General features: G+C 42.0%; 1 protein-coding gene across 1 annotated transcript; it reads left to right on the forward strand.

Annotated features, from left to right (window-relative positions):
• Nucleotides 1–625: 625 nt before the first annotated feature.
• Nucleotides 626–16,945, forward strand: LOC115203562 (vacuolar protein sorting-associated protein 13C). Its single transcript, XM_029768343.1, has 7 exons — nucleotides 626–680; nucleotides 5,271–5,394; nucleotides 9,027–9,141; nucleotides 12,716–12,807; nucleotides 15,579–15,702; nucleotides 16,044–16,127; nucleotides 16,268–16,945. Exons 2-7 carry the CDS (start codon nucleotides 5,363–5,365, stop codon nucleotides 16,367–16,369), a joined length of 549 nt encoding a protein of 182 aa, XP_029624203.1. The 5' UTR covers nucleotides 626–680; nucleotides 5,271–5,362; the 3' UTR covers nucleotides 16,370–16,945.
• Nucleotides 16,946–17,220: the final 275 nt, after the last annotated feature.

Raw genomic sequence — 17,220 nt, forward strand, 5'->3', positions numbered from 1 at the left:
ATCATCTACCTATTGATTCAGGACCTAAAGTAGTATCATCTACCTCTATTGATTCAGGACCTAAAGTAGTATCATCTACCTCTATTGATTCAGGACCTAAAGTAGTATCATCTACCTCTATTGATTCAGGACCTAAAGTAGTATCATCTACCTCTATTGATTCAGGACCTAAAGTAGTATCATCTACCTCTATTGATTCAGGACCTAAAGTAGTATCATCTACCTCTATTGATTCAGGACCTAAAGTAGTATCATCTACCTCTATTGATTCAGGACCTAAAGTAGTATCATCTACCTATTGATTCAGGACCTAAAGTAGTATCATCTACCTCTATTGATTCAGGACCTAAAGTAGTGTCATCTTCACTTGTCTTCTGTCCTGGGTCTTCCTTTAGAAGGCCAAGTCATGATAAGGCCAAGTCATGATAAGGTCAAGCTTTTCAAAACACAACAACAAATTAACCCTCTTCATTCAGGACAATAATGTTAAATGTAATTACCTCCCGAAACAGAGTGGTTTTCAAGAGGTTGTTCTTTCCTGTTATTCTTGAATAGACCTTTTATGTTGGATACAATGGAACACTGACGGTCCTCTCTCTCTCTTCTCTGTCTCTCTCTCTCTCTCTCTCTGTAGGGGGTCGTTGGTGGGGTAACGGGCATCGTCACCAAACCTGTAGAAGGTTTGTTTATTCACAACGCTCTGACCTGTTGCTGATCTCTTCTTCCGTTCACTGGGGGAAAAAACAAAACATGTCTCATCGTCACTCAAATGTTCAATAAATATTTTCTTTCCAATTTTGTGGAAACTGAAGTTTGTCTCAACCCTTCAAAAGATTTGGAGAATATATTGAATGTGCAAAACATTATGAACACCTGCTCTTTCCGTGACATAGACTGACCAGGTGATTACAGGTGAAAGCTTTGATCCCTTATTGATGTCACTTGTTAAATCCACTTCAATCAGTGTAGATGAAGGGGAGGAGACGGGTTGAATAAATATTTTCAAGCCTCGAAACAATTGAGACATGAATTGTCTATGTGTGTCATTCAGAGGGTGAATGGACAAGAACAGGGTATGGTAGTAGGTGCCAGGCACACCGGTTTGTGTCAAGAACTGCAATGCTGGTAGGTTTTTGACGCTCAACAGTTTCCCTGTGTGTATCAAGAATGGTCCACCACCCAAAGGACATCCAGCCAACTTGACACAACTATGGGAAGCATTAGACCAGTATCCCTGTGGAACGCTGTTCGACACCTCGTAGATCTGATTTGAGTTATTAAGATCTCATATAGCCGTCGCCAACGGGGTCCGACACATAACGAAAAATACATTACAGACAAGAGACTACAATTTGCATACATACAGTGCAATTTAACCCAGTGACTTTTTCCACATTTTGTTACGTTACAGACTTGTTCTTAAATGGATTAAATTGTTTTTTTTTCCGCCCTCATCAATCAACACACAATACCACATAATGACATCACAATACCACATAATGACATCACAATACCACATAATGACATCACAATACCACATAATGACATCACAATACCCCATAATGACATCACAATACCACATAATGACAAAGCAAAAACAGGTTGTTAGATATTTTTGCAGCTGTATTCTCCTCAGACCAACAAATATTTTAATATCATCCACATAAGAGTCACAGCAAAATATTTTGTATGATTTCTTATACTCTATTTTAGGGCCAGCTTTTGGAACTTTGGCTTTCATGGATATAGCTAATATGTTGTGATCGCTGCATCCAATGGGTACGGATACAGCTTTAGAACAAAGTTCTACAGTATTAGTAAAAATGTGATCAATACATGTGGATGATCTTGTTCCTGTAGTGTTTGTGAACACCCTGGTAGGTTGATTAATAACCTGAACCAGATTACAGCCACTGGTTACAGTGAGAAGCGTCCTCTTGAGCGGCCAGCTTGATGAAAACCAGTCAATATTCAGGTCCTCAAGAAAGTAGACCTCTCTGTTTACATCACATACAGTCGTGGCCAAACGTTTTGAGAATGACACAAATATTAATTTCCACAAAGTTTGCTGCTTCAGTGTCTTGAGATATTTTTGTCAGATGTTACTATGGAATACTGAAGTATAATTACAGGCATTTCATAAGTGTCAAAGGCTTTTATTGACAATTACATGAAGTTGATGCAAAGAGTCAATATTTGCAGTGTTGCCCTTATTTTTCAAGACCTCTGCAATCCGCCCTGGCATGCTGTCAATTAAGTTCTGGGCCACATCCTAACTGATGGCAGCCCATTCTTGCATAATCAATGCTTGGAGTTTGTCAGAATTTGTGGGTTTTTGTTTGTCCACCTGCCTCTTGAGGATTGACAACAAGTTCTCAATGGGATTAAGGTCTGGGGAGTTTCCTGGCCATGGACCCAAAATATCGATGTTTTGTTCCCCGAACCACTTAGTTATCACTTTTGCCTTATGTTGGAAAAGGCATTGTTCATCACCAAACTGTTCCTGGATGGTTGGGAGAAGTTGCTCTCGGAGGATGTGTTGGTACCATTCTTTATTAATGGCTGTGTTCTTAGGCAAAATTGTGAGTGAGCCCACTCCCTTGGCTGAGAAGCAACCCCACACATGAATGGACTCAGGATGCTTTACTGTTGGCATGACACAGGACTGATGGTAGCGCTCACCTTGTCTTCTCCGGACAAGCTTTTTTCCGGATGCCCCAAACAATCGGAAACGGGTTTCATCAGAGAAAATGACTTTACCCCAGTCCTCAGCAGTCCAATCCCTGTACCTTTTGCAGAATATCAGTCTGTCCCTGATGTTTTTCCCAGAGAGAAGTGGCATCTTTGCTGCCCTTCTTGAGACCAGGCCATCCTCCAAAAGTCTTCGCCTCACTGTGCGTGCAGATGCACTCACACCTGCCTGCTGCCATTCCTGAGCAAGCTCTGTACTGGTGGTGCCCTGATCCCGCAGCTGAATCAACTTTAGGAGATGGTCCTGGCGCTTGCTGGACTTTCTTGGGCGCCCTGAAGCCTTCTTCACAACAATTGAACCGCTCTCCTTGAAGTTCTTGATGATGCGATAAATGGTTGATTTAGGTGCAATCTTACTGGCAGCAATGTCCTTGCCTGTGAAGCCCTTTTTGTGCAAAGCAATGATGACGGCACGTGTTTCCTTGCAGGTAACCATGGTTGACAGAGGAAGAACAATGATTCCAAGCACCACCCTCCTTTTGAAGCTTCCAGTCTGTTATTCGAACTCAATCAGCATGACAGAGTGATCTCCAGCCTTGTCCTCGTCAACACTCACACCTGTGTTAACTTCTTGCGCATATCAACTCCTAGCGACATTAGCATAACGAAATTCAATATTTTTTTTTTTCAAATATAGGACTGTCTCATATCGTTTTATAGATACACCTCTCTTGAATCGACCCTCGATGTCCGATTTCAAAAAGGTTTTACAGGAAAAGCACAATATTAGATTATGTTAGAGGAGTACATGGTAAAAGTAGCATCATATGAATTTTCCGACCAAGCACAAGCATCACATATAACCAAAAAACAGCTAAATGCAGCACTAACCTTTTACAAACTTCATCAGATGACACACCTAGGACATCATGTTACACACAGCATGCAATCTTTTGTTCAATAAAGGTCATATTTCTATATAAAAACAGCATTTTACATCGGCACCTGACGTTGACTAACTATTTTCCCATAAAATGCGTCCCAGGAAACAGTGCTACAATTTTATAAATTACTATTCGAAAACGATTTTTTTTTTTTATATTGTCAATCTAAGATTTATAGATGAATATCTCTTGAAAACACCCGTCATAACAGATTTTAAATTAACTTTACAGGGTAATCACACTTTGAGATAAAAGGGGATGCGATACCCAGAAAATGAGCTAGAAAGCCTAGCTCGTCGCCATCTTGGAAAAATCGCACATCACATCTGATCTTGTATAATATTGCCAATAATCCCTCACCTTTAGTTGTCTTCATCAGAAAGCACTTCCCGATCCCAGGTCCACGACAAATGTATTTTCGGTCGAAAAAGTCCATCCTTTATGTTCCATTAGCTTGCTGTTGTTAGCGCGTCCTAAGGCTGTAATCAAATGTTGATACGGGCGCGGGACCTGCCTAACGAAAAATGACTTTTTTGACTGCTGTAGGTTCGTTCAAACATGTCAAACGTTGTATAACATTAATCTTCAGGGCCTGTTTCAACAAGAGAGCCAATCAGATTCGAGTGGGACGATTTCATTGTGTTTCAAAAGGTTTCCAAAGGTGGGGGCAGACACGGCCGCCGACGTCACAATGCTGATGGCCCTACTACTGTGACCAATTGCCACATCGTCTCCTTCACTGAGTTTCGACCGCAGAAGCCTCAAAACACTTTGTAAAGACTGGGGACATCTAGTGGAAGCACTGGAAAGTGCTCAATTATCATTTTTTCACGTTGTAAATTATAGGGAAGGCTGTGAAGTCGAGTCCACAATTCAGAATCCCACTTCCTGGTTCAATCGGTCTCGGGGTTTTGACTGCCATACGAGTTCTGTTATACTCACAGACACCATTCAAACAGTTTCAGAAACTTTAGGGTGTTTTCTATCCATATAAAATAAGTATATGCATGTCCTAGCTTCTGAGTTTGATTAGTAGGCCGTTGAAAATGGGAACGAATTTTTTCCAAAATGCGCTGTGGCGCCCCCATTGGTAGGGTACTCGCAAGAGGTTAACGAGAGAATATCTGACATGATGTCAGCTGGTCCTTTTGTGGCAGGGCTGAAATGCAGTGGAAATGTTTTTGAGGGATTCAGTTCATTTGCATGGCAAATTGGGACTTTGCAATTCATCTGATCACTCTTCATAACATTCTGGAGTATATGAAAATTGCCATCATACAAACTGAGGCAGCAGACTGAAAATTAATATTTGTGTCATTCTCAAAACCTTTGGCCACGACTGTACACTATCAAGCATTTCACAAATTATATTTAGATACTGACTATTAGCACTTGGTGGCCTATAGCAACCACAACACTTCAATAACACTTGACATAAGATCTTCTCTAAGCATTACAGGGGGGGTGTAACTCAATATTAGGAAGGTGTTCCTAATGTTTTGTACGCTCAGCGTATGTTGAACATGTCATTACTACATTTCCAGTGTAGTTGGCTTTGTGTGTTAACCTTTTCTAAACCAGAGGTCTAACTCTTGTTTTATACTCTCTCTCTATCACCCCCCCCCCCCCCCTCAGGGGCCAAGAAGGAGGGAGCGGCAGGGTTCTTCAAGGGCATAGGGAAGGGCCTGGTGGGGGTGGTGGCCAGGCCGACAGGGGGCATCGTAGACATGGCCTCCAGCACCTTCCACGGCATACAGAGGTTAGTAGAGACAAATACAAGACACTACAGAGGTAGTAGAGGGACACAGGACACTACAGAGGTTAGTAGAGACAAATACAGGACACTACAGAGGTTAGAAGAGAGACACGGGACACTACAGAGGTTAGTAGAGAGACACAGGACACTACAGAGGTTAGTAGAGACACAGGACACTACAGAGGTTAGTAGAGAGACACATGACACTACAGAGGTTAGTAGAGACAAATACAGGACACTACAGAGATTAGTAGAGACACAGGACACTACAGAGGTTAGTAGAGACACATGACACTACAGAGGTTAGTAGAGACACAGGACACTACAGAGGTTAGTAGAGACACAGGACACTACAGAGGTTAGTAGAGACACAGGACACTACAGAGGTTAGTAGAGACACAGGACACTACAGAGGTAGTAGAGAGACACAGGACACTACAGAGGTTAGTAGAGAGAGACAGGACACTACAGAGGTTAGTAGAGACAAATACAGGACACTACAGAGATTAGTAGAGAGACACAGGACACTACAGAGATTAGTAGAGAGACACAGGACACTACAGAGATTAGTAGAGAGACACAGGACACTACAGAGGTTAGTAGAGACACGGGACACTACAGAGGTTAGTAGAGATGAATACAGGACACTACAGAGGTTAGTAGAGAGACACGGGACACTACAGAGGTTAGTAGAGAGACACGGGACACTACAGAGGTTAGTAGAGAGACACGGGACACGACAGAGGTTAGTAGAGAGACACGGGACACTACAGAGGTTATTGTGATTTTTGTGATTTTATTTGGAATGCTTTGTTTAATGTGGTATTGTGTCACATTATTTAACCATGTTTGTCTATGTCTGCCTGTCATAACCATGTCTGCCAGTCATAACCATGTTTGTCTATGTCTGCCTGTCATAACCATGTTTGTCTATGTCTGCCAGTCATAACCATGTTTGTCTATGTCTGCCAGTTATAACCATGTTTGTCTATGTCTGCCAGTCATAACCATGTTTGTCTATGTCTGCCGGTCATAACCATGTTTGTCTCTGTCTGCCAGTCATAACCATGTTTGTCTCTGTCTGCCTGTCATAACCATGTTTGTCTATGTCTGCCTGTCATAACCATGTTTGTCTATGTCTGCCAGTCATGACCATGTTTGTCTATGTCTGCCAGTCATAACCATGTTTGTCTATGTCTGCCAGTCATAACCGTGTTTGTCTATGTCTGCCAGTCATAACCATGTTTGTCTATGTCTGCCAGTCATAACCGTGTTTGTCTATGTCTGCCAGTCATAACCATGTTTGTCTATGTCTGCCAGTCATAACCATGTTTGTCTATGTCTGCCAGTCATAACCATGTTTGTCTATGTCTGCCAGTCATAACCATGTTTGTCTATGTCTGCCAGTCATAACCATGTTTGTCTATGTCTGCCAGTCATAACCATGTTTGTCTATGTCTGCCAGTCATAACCATGTTTGTCTGTCTGCCAGTCATAACCATGTTTGTCTATGTCAGCCAGTCATAACCATGTTTGTCTATGTCAGCCAGTCATAACCATGTTTGTCTCTGTCTGCCTGTCATAACCATGTTTGTCTATGTCAGCCAGTCATAACCATGTTTGTCTCTGTCTGCCAGTCATAACCATGTTGGGTGCTTTATGTTCTGTTCATTATAATTCTGTGAGCTGACTAATTTTGTAAACTGTTCTGTTTTCATTTTGTTTTCTCATAAAGTTAATGCCTTGGAGATGTTGTTTTTGTCTTTCTGTTGAGTGAGTATTTGGTGAGATGTGGGAAAGCTTTGGTAATGACTGGGCGCCCATAGTGAACACTTCTTGTTCACGTGACCTACACCGGGATCATAGGGGAGGGGTTTGGGACTATAGGGGAGGGGTTTGGGACTGTATGGGAGGGGTTTGGGACTGTAGGGGAGGGGTTTGGGACTATAGAGGAGGGGTTTGGGACTATAGGGGAGGGGTTTGGGCCTATAGAGGAGGGGTTTGGGCCTATAGGGGAGGGGTTTGGGCCTATAGGGGAGGGGTTTGGGCCTATAGAGGAGGGTTTGGGACTATAGAGGAGGGGTTTGGGACTATAGGGGAGGGGTTTGGGACTATAGGGGAGGGGTTTGGGACTATAGAGGAGGGGTTTGGGACTATAGGGGAGGGGTTTGGGACTATAGGGGAGGGGTTTGGGACTATAGGGGAGGGGTTTGGCTGGCATGGAGGGTTAGTTGTCTTTCCCATAGATCAGATTGTCTGTCAGAGAGGTAAGTGACTGCATGGTGTTGAAGTAGTTATTATGCTGTTATAACATGCTGTTCCAGATCAAACCAAAGGAAATGATTGGTTAACGCTGAACATTTAACCCCTCCCCCCTCCATCATTGTTAACGCTGCTTCTGACCTGACTCCTCTCCCTGCTCCATACTGCAGCATCGTGAGGTCCAACAGACTAAACCCCATGAGGACTGAACAGACTGGGAGAGAAGCAAGACTTATAATGTTACTGTGAAGCTGTTTAAAGATTAGAGCTGCTGTTCTCAGCAGGTCGTTCTGTATCTCAGTAACTTAACATCACGTTGGATTCCAACTGCGGTCAGACCAGCAGACACATAGACTCTTCCTCTGTCACGTCGCTGATACAAGTCACACTCAAGCCCCTCCTCCACCTGTTCTCTCCTCTGGGATTGGCCGACTGCACGAGCGCACGACCACTGCCATGCAGAGATTGGCAGTTTGGCAACATTTTTTGTTGTTGTTGCAAAAATAAAACAAATAAACAAACATATAGACAATATAATATCTACACAATGTGTCAGGAACCCAAGCTGTATTGACCCTGGGGGGCTCCAGGTCTGTGATAGGCTGATGTAATGCATTGTAGAGTGGAATGGCATTATGGGGGAAATGTGCTGGCATGTAGCTGGTTAGTTTACATTGTTGATTATGGGGCTGAAATGGCTCTGCCAACAGCACTCTGACTGGAGAACACAGCCAAGTAGACCATTCAGTCTCTACTGTCACTTTAACCCCCCCCCTAGCTTTCTCATAACCTCCCTTCCTCCTCCTCTCACCTCTCAGGTATCTAATGTTGAGCCAAAACATTCCTAATTCCCCAGTGGTTCTGAGATGCCAAAACACAGCCCCCCCATCACATAGTATTTCTGTTCATTCACATCATCATTCATTATCCTTCACAAAGCATATTAATCACTTATCAATTCCTGATAACCTGATGAAATTATTGTTCCATGCTTTCACACTAGAGGTAACGAAAGGTGAGATACTGGAACACACACACACGTGCGCGTGTACGTGCACGCATAAATACTCATGCACCGTTTGCCTCCCCCTTTGGGCTGAACGGTTTTTAAGTTAGTGATTTCTTTCAGAAGCAGGATTCAGCTAGTGCTGATGGTTTTGCTGTAATGTTATCCTACTGCTACTGTCTGGCTCATTGGGAAGATATTACATAGCAGTTTTGTTATGAGTTTGGGTCTGAAAGCAAACTAGTTCTTGTTCTTGTTTGATTCATGAAAACCCCTTCTGGATGTTGGGGTTTTGATTGGCTCTGTGAAATCTGACGGTGCGTTGTGATTGGCTCTGTGAGATCTGACGGTGCGTTGTGATTGGCAGGGTGGCAGAGTCGACAGAGGAAGTGACCAAGCTGAGGCCGGTCAGACTGATCCGAGAGGACGGAATCATCAGACCGTACGACCAGGAAGACGCCAAGGGTTACGACCTATTCCAGGTTAGCAACCCACCTTAGAACAACACTAAAACACCCATGGCTGGACGTAGAATTGTCCAGGTTGGAGAAAAAGGGGACCATATAACAACTGTTGCTTTTTCCTATTTCGATTTCTGCACTTTTCTGTTCTAAATTATATTTTTTAAATTTGTCCTTATACACTCTTAAATGACATGTCCGTAACAACGACGGAGTCAATCTGAAAGTGTAATCTCGAGACCAATGAGTTCAATCTTTTGTCTTTACAGAAATGAAACGTTCATGTCTTTCTCTTTGACACCGCTGGCCTTGAAGTGTCAGTCTTTTATTTATTTTTTCACTTCTAATTTCCTCTGTCCTTTTGTGTGTTTTTCTCGCTCTCTCTCTTTCTTTCTCCTTCATGCAGCATGATGAGGAATAGAAGGGGGGTTTGAGGTTGATTATGGGCTTGTGTTCTTCTCTACATGATGTAATTCAATTGCTAGTAATCAATGGACACTTATCTTAGTTCTATCAACGGCCAGTTGATGTTGAGTTAAAATGTCTGATCGTTGATATGTTAACACACACATAGGTGAAGCTCTGTATCTATGTCAAGGTTTAATCTCCTTCCTATATCTGGTTTGTAAATGTGTATACTATGCTGATTTCATGACTCTTAATTCAGTTTTCTTTGCTGAAAACTGAATTGTTTTGCATGCCAAAGGGAAAAAAATCTCTGGCCGTACAATACCTCAGTCTTGTTTTTAAGTCAGGTTTTTATATTACTTTTGCCAAATGAAATATTTTGCTTTTTTTTCTTCATATTTACAGAATTAGGAAATGAAACGATTTAGCCTGCTATAATATATGCAGATGATTTGTCCAGCCCTTATAAACTACCCTATAAAAAAAAATACAAAAATGATTGAAAATAATATTTTACTAAAGAAATGTAGTCGTTTGTTTTTTGACTAGTAACGATACTCCTGCAGAAGTTAGCAATATTTTTATAAAAGGTTCATAGCATCACCTTGGAAATCACTGCTTTCATATCTGTATATACAGTATGCACTCATAATGATATATTGATGCTATACTCTTAAATGACTTTGTGTGTAAGTTACTATAACCGTATGCTAAATGATTTAGAAACTGTGTTATTGTTCAATGAAGCATGACCAAATTAATGTTATATTTGATAGATACTTTGTAATTATTTTCCAACATATATTTACCACACAGCCACAATCCATAACTCTCTAGTTAGTCTGACTGCCTTAAACTATATGAATGTATGTTAGTGTGACGGGTAATGGTTTATTTCTATTGGTCAATACATTTACTATGTTCTATTCTGTGTGTTGTCACTTTCAACCTGAAATCTAATAAACCTGTATACACTCACTTAATTACATGTGGAAAATCCATTGCAGTGATTTGCTCGTTTTCAGTAAAGTTAGAAATTAGAAAGGGAAGTTTAGCTACAACATAATCGTGTTATTATTAGATTACAAATGAAGACGTGAGCTGTGTTTGAATAGTCATAATCACCCCACGAACTGTATTATTTGTGAGGTGAAGTGAGTATATAGTATGCTTGCTGGTCGTAGTATGGATATAGTTAGTATGCCAAAATATAACGGATGTCGTACTAAATTCGCCAAAATACGAAGTATACATGCAGTGGACACACTTTTCGTGCTTTTAGGACCCATAATGCAATTCTGCACAAAATGGGCGTGGCTTCACAACGTTTTCAGATTTGAAGAAAATGGCGGAAATTATGCAGCAGAAGTCCGACGAGAGCCGATACAAATTAATTGCTTTAACTAATTATGACAAATGTTAAAAAAATGTTGAGCAATTTAATAAAGTAATGACTTTTCAAATAAGTTACGTTACATGTTATGTTGGCTGACAATTTGTTAGCTACGCTATCCTTAGGAACCGCATAGCATTACATCAGTATGTACCGGTATGTTAGCTACGCTATCCTTACGAACCGCATAGCATTACTGCAGTATGTACCGGTATGTTAGCTACGCTATCCTTACGAACCCCATAGCATTACAGCAGTATGTACCGGTATGTTAGCTACGCTATCCTTACGAACCGCATAGCATTACTGCAGTATGTACCGGTATGTTAGCTATGCTATCCTTACCAACCACATAGCATTACTGCAGTATGTACCGGTATGTTAGCCATGCTATCCTTACGAACCGCATAGCATTACTGCAGTATGTACCGGTATGTTAGCTACGCTATCCTTACCAACCACATAGCATTACTGCAGTATGTACCGGTATGTTAGCTACGCTATCCTTACAAACCCCATAGCATTACAGCAGTATGTACCGGTATGTTAGCTACGCTATCCTTACGAACCGCATAGCATTACTGCAGTATGTACCGGTATGTTAGCTACGCTATCCTTACCAACCACATAGCATTACTGCAGTATGTACCGGTATGTTAGCCATGCTATCCTTACAAACCGCATAGCATTACTGCAGTATGTACTGGTATGTTAGCTACGCTATCCTTACGAACCACATAGCATTACTGCAGTATGTACCGGTATGTTAGCTACGCTATCCTTACGAACCCCATAGCATTACTGCAGTATGTACCGGTATGTTAGCTACGCTATCCTTACGAACCGCATAGCATTACTGCAGTATGTACCGGTATGTTAGCTACGCTATCCTTACCAACCACATAGCATTACTGCAGTATGTACCGGTATGTTAGCCATGCTATCCTTACAAACCGCATAGCATTACTGCAGTATGTACTGGTATGTTAGCTAGTTACCTAACTTTAGTTGGCTACTAATACATCTGCTAACTAACTTAACTACCCAACGTTTATTGACTTGATTATTCACATCATTCTTAGCTAAGTGGTATAGTTGTTGTGCATTTCAATCGACGTTGTTAATTCTGGCTATCTATTCTGATTTCAGAACACTCTCGCGCAGAATAACTGATGAATTTACAAAACGCTCAACACTCGTAGAATACGGCCGGTGTCAATAAACGTCAGCAAAAAAAAAGATACATTAAATTGTTGCCAGGAACACAGTTACAGTCACCAAGGCTCTGGATAATATGAAAACAGCCTAACCAGCTCTGCTAGGGAGAGTATAATGGTCAGAGTGAGCTGTTTGGAAGTAGCTAGCCAACGTTAGCCAGTTAGCTTGGGTGCTTGACTGTCGTTGAATGCTCAGATCAACCCTACTCCTCGTGTGCGCTCTGAACGCTCCGAGAGCGAAACGCTCTCAATTTTACAAACGGACAATCTGTCAACGCTCTGGATTTGACAAAGGCCCAGAGTGCAATACGGCACCCCAGATTTTACGAACACACCCGAAATCGTAAAATGTTTAGCTAGTCATTTGTTATGCTAACAAGTTAGCAAGAGGTTGCATAGCAACAGCATCAACTTCCGGTAGACAGGCTACGCTCTAGTACGCTCAACTGAAACGATACCGTTCGGTTTACAGTATACTAAAGTGAACTAATAGTATGTAGTATACAGGAAGTTAGTATGGGTATTCGAACACAGCTAATGTATTGTATGTTTCCACACATGGATACTGCTCCTTCAGAGGTCAGAGATCAAGCAGCTGGAAGGAGAGATCTTCAGAGAACACTGTTTGTACCCTGGACACAGGAAGACCAACATTATAGTGACCAACAGGTACATTATGGAAGACTTCAGTTCAACGTGACTAGTGCCTCAGGGTAGACACTTTGTGTTGTATATTGGGATACTGGTTTGAGAAGACACTTTAACTGAAAAGGTATTTAACAAATTGTGCATTCAAGGAAAGTATTCAGACCCCTTGACTTTTTCCACATTTTTGTTACTTTACAGCCTTATTCAAAAATGGATTAAATAAATACAAATTCTCATCAATCTAAACACAATACCTCATAATAACAAATTGAAAACAATTTTTTTGACATTTTTGCAAATTTATTACAAATAAAAAACATAAATACCTTATTTACATAAGTTTTCAGACCCTTTGCTATGAGACCTGAAATTGAGCTCAGCTGCATCCTGTTTCCATTGGATTAGCCTTGAGATGTTTCTACAACTGAGCTACAGCCTTCCCTGTAGCTCAGTTGGTAGAGCATGGTGTTTGCAACACCAGGGTTGTGGGTTCGATTCCCACGGGGGGCCAGCACAGAAAAAAAAAAAAAAATGTATGAAATTGTATGAAATGTATGCATTCACTACTGTAAGTCGCTCTGGATAAGAGCGTCTGCTAAATGACGTAAATGTAAATGTAACTTGATTGGACTCCACCTGTGGTAAATTCAATTGATTGGACATGACTTGGAAAGGTACACACCTCAAATCGGGTCCAATCAATTGAATTTACCACAGGCGGCCTCCAATGAAGTTGTAGAAACTTCTCAAGGATGATCGATGGAAACAATATGCACCTGAGCTCAATTTAGAGACTCATAGCAAAGGGTCTGAATGGTTATGTAAATAGGGTATTTCAGTTTTTAATTTAATAAATTAGCAACATTTTGTAAAAACCTGTTTTAGCTTTGTCATTGGGTATTGTGTTTAGATTGATTAGGGAAAAAATGTATTTAATCCATTTTAGAATAAGGCTGTAACGTAACAAATTGTGGCAAAAGGGAAAGGGTTTGAATACTTTCCGAATGCACTGTGTGTATACCTACAGTACCAGTCAAAAGTTTGGACACACCTACTCATTCCAGGGTTTTTCTTTATTTTTACTATTTTCTACATTGTAGAATAATAGTGAAGACATCAAAACTGTGAAATAACACATATGGAGTCATGTAGTAATCAAAAAAGTGTTAAACAAATCCAAATATATTTTAGATTATTCAAAATAGCCACCCTTTGCCTTGATGACAGCTTTGCACACTCTTGGCATTCTCTCAACCAGCTTCACCTGGAATTCTTTTCCAACAGTCTTGCAGGAGTTCCCACATATGCTGAGCACTTGTTGGCTGCTTTTCCTTCACTCTGGGGTCCAACTCATCCCAAACCATCTCAATTGGGTTGAGGTCGGGTGATTGTGGAGGCCAGGTCATCTGATGCAGTACTCCATCACTCTCCATCTTGGTCAAATAGCCCTTACACAGCCTGGAGGTGTGTTGGGTCATTGTCCTGTTGAAAAACAAATGATAGTTCCACTAAGCGCAAACCAGATGGGAAGGTGTGTTTCTGCAGAATGCGGTGGTAGCCATGCTGATTAAGTGTGCCTTGAATTCTAAATAAATCACTGACAGTGTCACCAGAATAGCACCCCCACACCTCACACCTCCTCCTCCATGCTTCACGGTGGGAACCATACATGCGGAAGTCATCCGTTCACCTACTCTGCGTCTCACGAAGACATGGCGGTTGGAACCAAAAATCTCTAATTTGGACTCATCAGATCAAAGGACAGATTTCCACCAGTCTAATGTCCATTGCTCGTGTTTCTTGGCCCAAGCAAGTCTCTTCTTATTATTGGTGTCCTTTAGTAGTGGTTTCTTTGCAGCAAATCGACCACGAAGGCCTGATTCACGCAGTGTCCTCTGAACAGTTGATGTTGAGATGTGTCTGTTACTTGAACTCTGTGAAGCATTTATTTGGGCTGCAATTTCTGAGGCTGGTAACTTTAATGAACTTATCCTCTGCAGCAGAGGTAACTCTGGGTCTTCCTTTCCTGTGGCGGTCCTCATGAGAGCCAGTTTCATCATAGCGCTTGATGGTTTTTGCGACTGTACTTGAAAAAACTTTCATAGTTCTTGAAATGTTCTGGATTGACTGACAATGTCTTAAAGTAATGATGGACTGTCGTTTCTCTTTGCTTATTTGAGCTGTTCTTGCCATAATATGGACTTGGTCTTTTACCAAATATGGCTATCTTCTGTATACCACCCCTATCTTGTCACAACCTAACTGATTGGCTCAAACACATTAAGAAGGAAAGAAATTCCATAAATTTACTTTTAACAAGGCACACCTGTTAATTGAAATGCATTCAAAGGTGACTACCTCATGAAGCTGGTTGACAGAATGCCAAGAGTGTGCAAAGCTGGCATCAAGGAAAAGGTTGGCTCCTTTGAAGAATCTCAAATCTAAAATATATTTTGATTTAACACTTTTTTGGTTACTACATGATTCCGTATGTGTTATTTCATAGTTTTGATGTCTTCACAAAAATTCTACAATGCAGAAAATAGTAAAAAATGAACTAGAACGAGTAGGTGTCTCCAAACTTTTGACAGGTACTGTATATAGATAGATACTACATTATATAGTAGATCTACAGTATCTATATATTCATTAAACACTCCTGCATTCATTGTGTATGAATTAACGTTACTGTCGATGAAGTACAATTATTCCAATATTGAGGTTGTCATGTATTTTGCCCTTTTGTCACGTTGTAACTCGTAGACCCCGTGACATCTCTTGTTTTCCTACAGGAGAGTGATGTGTGTGAAGGAGGTGGAGTTTGTGGGACACTTCAGCAAAGAGTGGGAGTGTCTGTTTGAGTATTTCTCAAGGCCTCCATACGTGGAAGGAGGGGACCTGGTGATCTACTGCAAGGTCTGGCTGAGACATTTTTACCTGACACATTAACTAGCATCCTTAGGTCCAGTCAGAACTATTTTAGAAATTCACTCACTTACTTAGTTACTTGCATCCTTATCTCCTTGGGTATTGTATTGGGACTGAATCTCTTTGTCTGACGGCAGGAACAGAACAAGTATTGTATTGGGACTGAATCTCTGTCTGACGGCAGGAACAGAACAAGTATTGTATTGGGACTGAATCTCTGTCTGACGGCAGGAACAGAACAAGTATTGTATTGGGACTGAATCTCTTTTTCTGACGGCAGGAACAGAACAAGTATTGTAATGGGACTGAATCTCTTTGTCTGACGGCAGGAACAGAACAAGCTGAAGTTCCAAAAGAGAGATGGACTGGAACCCATGAGAGTGCTGCACCTCAAGTACCCTGCCACTGCCCAGGTCCCAATAATACACCTTTTTGTGTGTGTGTGTGTGTGTGTGTGTGTGTGTGTGTGTGTGTGTGTGTGTGTGTGTGTGTGTGTGTGTGTGTGTGTGTGTTCGACCCAGACTACCTAACGGCCTCTCCTCCTCCTCTGTAGAAACTGTGTGAGGCCATAGAGCAGGCGCAGTCGGCCCAGAGGCAGCATCGGATGGTGAAGCAAAAATCACAGCGCTTTCTCAAACTGGGAGACAAGTGTTGATGTCATCACCGACCAGAACGATGTCACCGCTGCCCAGCATGAAGTCCTGATTACCCAGAATGATGTCATGATTACCCAGAATGATGTCACCGCTGCCCAGAATGATGTCATGATTACCCAGAATGATGTCATGATTACCCAGCCTGACGTAATCGCTACTCAGTAGGTCACCACTGATCAGCCTGTACACTGTTCCTGCTACTGTACTGCCCAGCCCAACACACTGCTACTGCCCAGCCCAATACACTGGTACTGTACTGCCCAGCCCAACACACTGGTACTGTACTGCCCAGCCCAACACACTGGTACTGTACTGCCCAGCCCAACACACTGCTACTGTACTGCCCAGCCCAACACACTGCTACTGTACTGCCCAGCCCAATACACTGCTACTGTACTGCCCAGCCCAATACACTGCTACTGTACTGCCCAGCCCAACACACTGCTACTGTACTGCCCAGCCCAACACACTGCTACTGTACTGCCCAGCCCAATACACTGCTACTGTACTGCCCAGCCCAACACACTGCTACTGTACTGCCCAGCCCAACACACTGCTACTGTACTGCCCAGCCCCACACACTGCTACTGTACTGCCCAGCCCCACACACTGCTACTGTACTGCCCAGCCCCACACACTGCTACTGTACTGCCCAACACACTGCTACTGTACTGCCCAACACACTGCTACTGTACTGCCCAACACACTGCTACTGTACTGCCCAACACACTGCTACTGTACTGCCCAACACACTGCTACTGTACTGCCCAACCCAGCATACATTTGCACTAAAGAAAAGCCATGCATTAGTGTTTACAGTCCTGTTTACTAATGAGTCACTGCTGCCTTA

This window comes from Salmo trutta, chromosome 12 (genome assembly GCF_901001165.1).
Source record: "Salmo trutta chromosome 12, fSalTru1.1, whole genome shotgun sequence".
Classification (NCBI taxonomy): Eukaryota; Metazoa; Chordata; class Actinopteri; order Salmoniformes; family Salmonidae; genus Salmo; species Salmo trutta.